Genomic DNA, 3,711 nt, shown 5'->3' on the forward strand with positions numbered 1-3,711 from the left:
AGATCAAGGGGGGGTGGAGGACAGGGGGGAACCGGCAGGATGGGGGGGTACTTACCTCCTCCTGCTGCTTCCTCCTCTGCCTCCCCCGCCCCTGCGAGTATCGCGGGTCCACCCCTTGTGCTTATCTAATTCCCTTTTGAAGCCGTCCATGCTTGTAGCCACCACCACTTCCTGTGGCAGTGAGTTCCATGCGTTCATCACTCTTTGGGATCTGATGAGATCGGGCTAGCCCGGGCCATTCCGGGTCAGATCAAATTAAAACAGAAACGCCGAGATCAACCAAATAACAGTTGTTGTTTTTCCCCCCAAAACAGACCTCGACATATCAGAAAACACAACCAGAGTACAAAGCAGAAGGCACTGAAAGTAAATCTCTGCTCGGGGCCCTGCAAAGCTTAACTTCGGCCCCGCCCTTTCTGACGATTAAGAAAAACGAACAGGCCCCTGAGACTGGTGTTCCGCTCCGAGGCGTAAAGCCGCCCCCCGTCCCATCCGGGGACCATCCCGCTTGCCGGAAAACTGCCTGCAGCCCATCTCAGGGAAGTGCACCCGACATGACAATTCAGAACTCACCGCCAGAAGGCTTTGATTTATTTCTGCGCCTTCCATTTTTGTCTGCCTGTCAGAGTCTCTGGCATCAGCTGCTCTTTCGCTGCCCGCCAGATCGATGAACGAGATCCTAGAAAACATTTCAATGTTGCTGTTATTATTACGCTGCTGTTGCGATCACCTTCGCGTCGTCTGAGAGCCAGTGTGGGGAAGAAGGTTCTGGGATATTCCAAGGTTTGAATCCCCACTCTGCCAGCGAAGCTTGCTGGGTGACCTCGGGCCGGTCACACCTCGCCAGTAGTTTCAGAGGACAGATATGTTGGTGTGCAGTAGAAGAACGAGCTTTGAGCCCCTCACGGGGCTGTGAGATTTGCGTCCCACACAGGCCAGTCCCTTCGACAAATAATTAATGGACATCACTCAGACATTAGGAACCACAACATTCAAAAAACAGTTGGGGGGACATTTTACCCTTCCAGGACATTCAGTTTCTGACCTACAAGTAACCGTTCTCTTACAAAGGAATTTCAAAGGGAGATTAGAAAGAGAGACTGTTGAATTACAACTGATAATGAAGCTCAAGACAATGCATCCACCTGGACTGAATCGAGATCTAGGTTTCCTGTCTCATTACCAATGCTGACTTCTCTACACCTATTACCCTTCAGCATCTCTCACCTAATTCCAATCACATCTGCTATTGTCATTTGTCTGCTAATGTCATTCAGCATCTGAGATTATTCCACTTTCCAATAAACAGGACAGTTGGACTCCCATTCTAGTTGTATCTGAAGAAGTGGCAGTGACTCACGAAAGCTCCTCCCTGCCAAAAATGTTGTTAGTCTTTAAGGAGCTACTGAACCCTTGCTCTTTTCTACCACTACAGACAGACAAACACAGATACCCATCTTGAAGTAGCTCATACAGTTGTTGTGAGGGTAAAATGGAAGAGAGAAGAGTGATATAAGTTGCTTCAGGAGTTTGGAGTGGGGCTACACAATAACCCTGTGAGGGGTCAACACAGCCTCACAGCGGAGCAGGGATCTGGCCCGGCGTTTCCCCACTTCCGGGCCAATGCTCCCTCTAAGCTGTGGAATCTTGTGACCAAAAATCCTACTTTGTGAGCTACTGCCATTAAAGTTGTGAGCGAGCGGTTTGGTTGCTGCTTAAATCAGTTTGCTCTAGAGCCCGCCTTCCTGAGCTGAGACCAAAATGGGTGAGCCGGAGGCTAAAAGACTGTGAGCTAGCTCACACTAACTCAGCTTGGAGGGAACACTGTTCCGGACCCAATGCTGTTGCACCACACTGCCTGCAACTCTAGGCTGTTGTCTTTTGATAAGCAGGACAGTAGAACGATTCTACATTCGGGCTGCATAAAATCGGGAAGGAAACAGCCCTGCCCGTGGCCTCCCCCAAAATACTAGCACTTGAGAGCATCCAATGAAGCTGATGGGCAGTAGATTCAGGAGGGACAAAAGGAAATACTGCTTCACTCAACAAGGGATTCAAATACAGAATTCGCTGCCAGAGGATGTGGTGATGGCCACAGGAATAAACAGCTTTAAAAGGGAATTAGACAGATTCATGGAGGAGAAGCCTATCAGTAGCTATTCGCCATGAAGACTGAGGGGGGCCTCCATGTTCACAGGCACTAATCCTCTGAATCCCAGAGCCAGGAAGCAACATCAGGGGAAGGCCTCAGCCTCTCTGCCCTGTTGTTGGCCCTCCAGAGGAACTGGCTGGCCACTGTGTGAGACAGGAGGCTGGAGTAGATGGACCCTCACTGGTCTGATCCATCCACTGTTCTTGCAGGCTGAAGATCTCTGCTACGAAAGCAGGGGAAAATCTGCCTCCGTGAGCATCTTCCATTCATGCCACCACAGGATGCAATCCACTGGGAGTTGCTTATCAGTGTACTTTGGGCAGAAATGAAGCATCGCTCCTATCACAAGATGGGACACTCTCCCTCGGCCTCTCTCACAACAGAGGTGCTACCTGAAGTTGCTTGAAGCCACCTATACCTGGCAGTGGCAAGTCACATTCTGTGTACCAGCTGTGTACCAGCTGAGGATGTACAGCATCCATGCAGGTGCCAAACATTATCGGAGATGGCGGAGTGCAGCGTGGAAGGAGAGAAGAAGAGCTGGTTTTTACACCCCGCCCTTCACTACCCGAAGGAGTCTCAGAGCGGCTTACAAATTCCTTTCCCTTCCTCTCCCCACGACAGACACCCTGTGAGGTGGGTGGGGCTGAGAGAGCTCTGAGAGAGCTGTGATGAGGGCTGAATAACCCTATAAGTTGCTAAACCACGGGCACTCAATGAAATCGCTCAGCAGTAATGGCAAATAGACAATAGGAATGGGATCATTAAAGCCAAGGGCACAGCAAGGAGGGGAAGGGTGTGCTCCCCCCAAGACCTCCGATAAGAGGGAGGAGGGTTTCCTCCTGTTGCAGAGGCTCCCTTTGCAGCACCCAGTTACGGAGGCAACACTGTTCACCTTTCCTTTAAAGGCATGGAGGAAAGACTAGGTAAAGGTTCCCTTGCTCGAAAGCCAGTCAAGTCCGACTCTAGGGTTGCGGTGCTCATCTCGTTTCCAAGCCGAAGAGCCAGCGCTGTCCGGAGACGTTTCTGTGGTCTTGTGGCCGGCATGACTAAACACCAAGGCGCACGGAATGCTGTTACCTTCCCACCAAAGTAGTACCTATTTATCTACTTGCAATTTCTTGCTTTCGAACTGCTAGGTTGGCAGGAGCTGGAACTAGAGACGGGAGCTCACTCCGTCATGCGGCAACTTGGGTCTTGAACTGCTGAACTACCGACCTTCGACAGCCTGCAGTTCAGCGTCTTAACCACTTGAGCCACCGCAGCTCTGGAGGAAAGACTAGAAGTATAAAATAAGGATGCACAGAGGGAATCCAGCAAAAAGAAATATAGAAGAATGTAATAATGTTTAGATCGCGAATCAGAGGAAGTTGCACGGTGGTTTGGGCAAGCAGGTAAAGAAAGGGAATAAGATAATGAGGATAAGAGAGTACTTATATGCTTTCAATGTTTAATTTGATTCTTAGAAAGAGGAGAATATGAAAAATGAAGTGTTAAGATATGCATAAAAATATCTGGATACACAAACACACACTTAATAAAATATCAATTAAAAAAAT

At 49.4% G+C, this 3,711-nt stretch overlaps 1 protein-coding gene across 1 annotated transcript in view; it reads right to left on the reverse strand.

Annotated features, from left to right (window-relative positions):
• Positions 1-3,711, reverse strand: part of KIF24 (kinesin family member 24) — a 50,515-nt gene that overhangs the window by 15,986 nt on the left and 30,818 nt on the right. The window contains exon 8 of the mRNA XM_015411432.1: positions 574-679. Coding sequence (XP_015266918.1) covers positions 574-679 — 106 coding nt within the window. The remainder of the gene's footprint in view (positions 1-573; positions 680-3,711) is intronic.

Source organism: Gekko japonicus, unplaced genomic scaffold (genome assembly GCF_001447785.1).
Source record: "Gekko japonicus isolate JY-2015 unplaced genomic scaffold, Gekko_japonicus_V1.1 scaffold3725, whole genome shotgun sequence".
Classification (NCBI taxonomy): Eukaryota; Metazoa; Chordata; class Lepidosauria; order Squamata; family Gekkonidae; genus Gekko; species Gekko japonicus.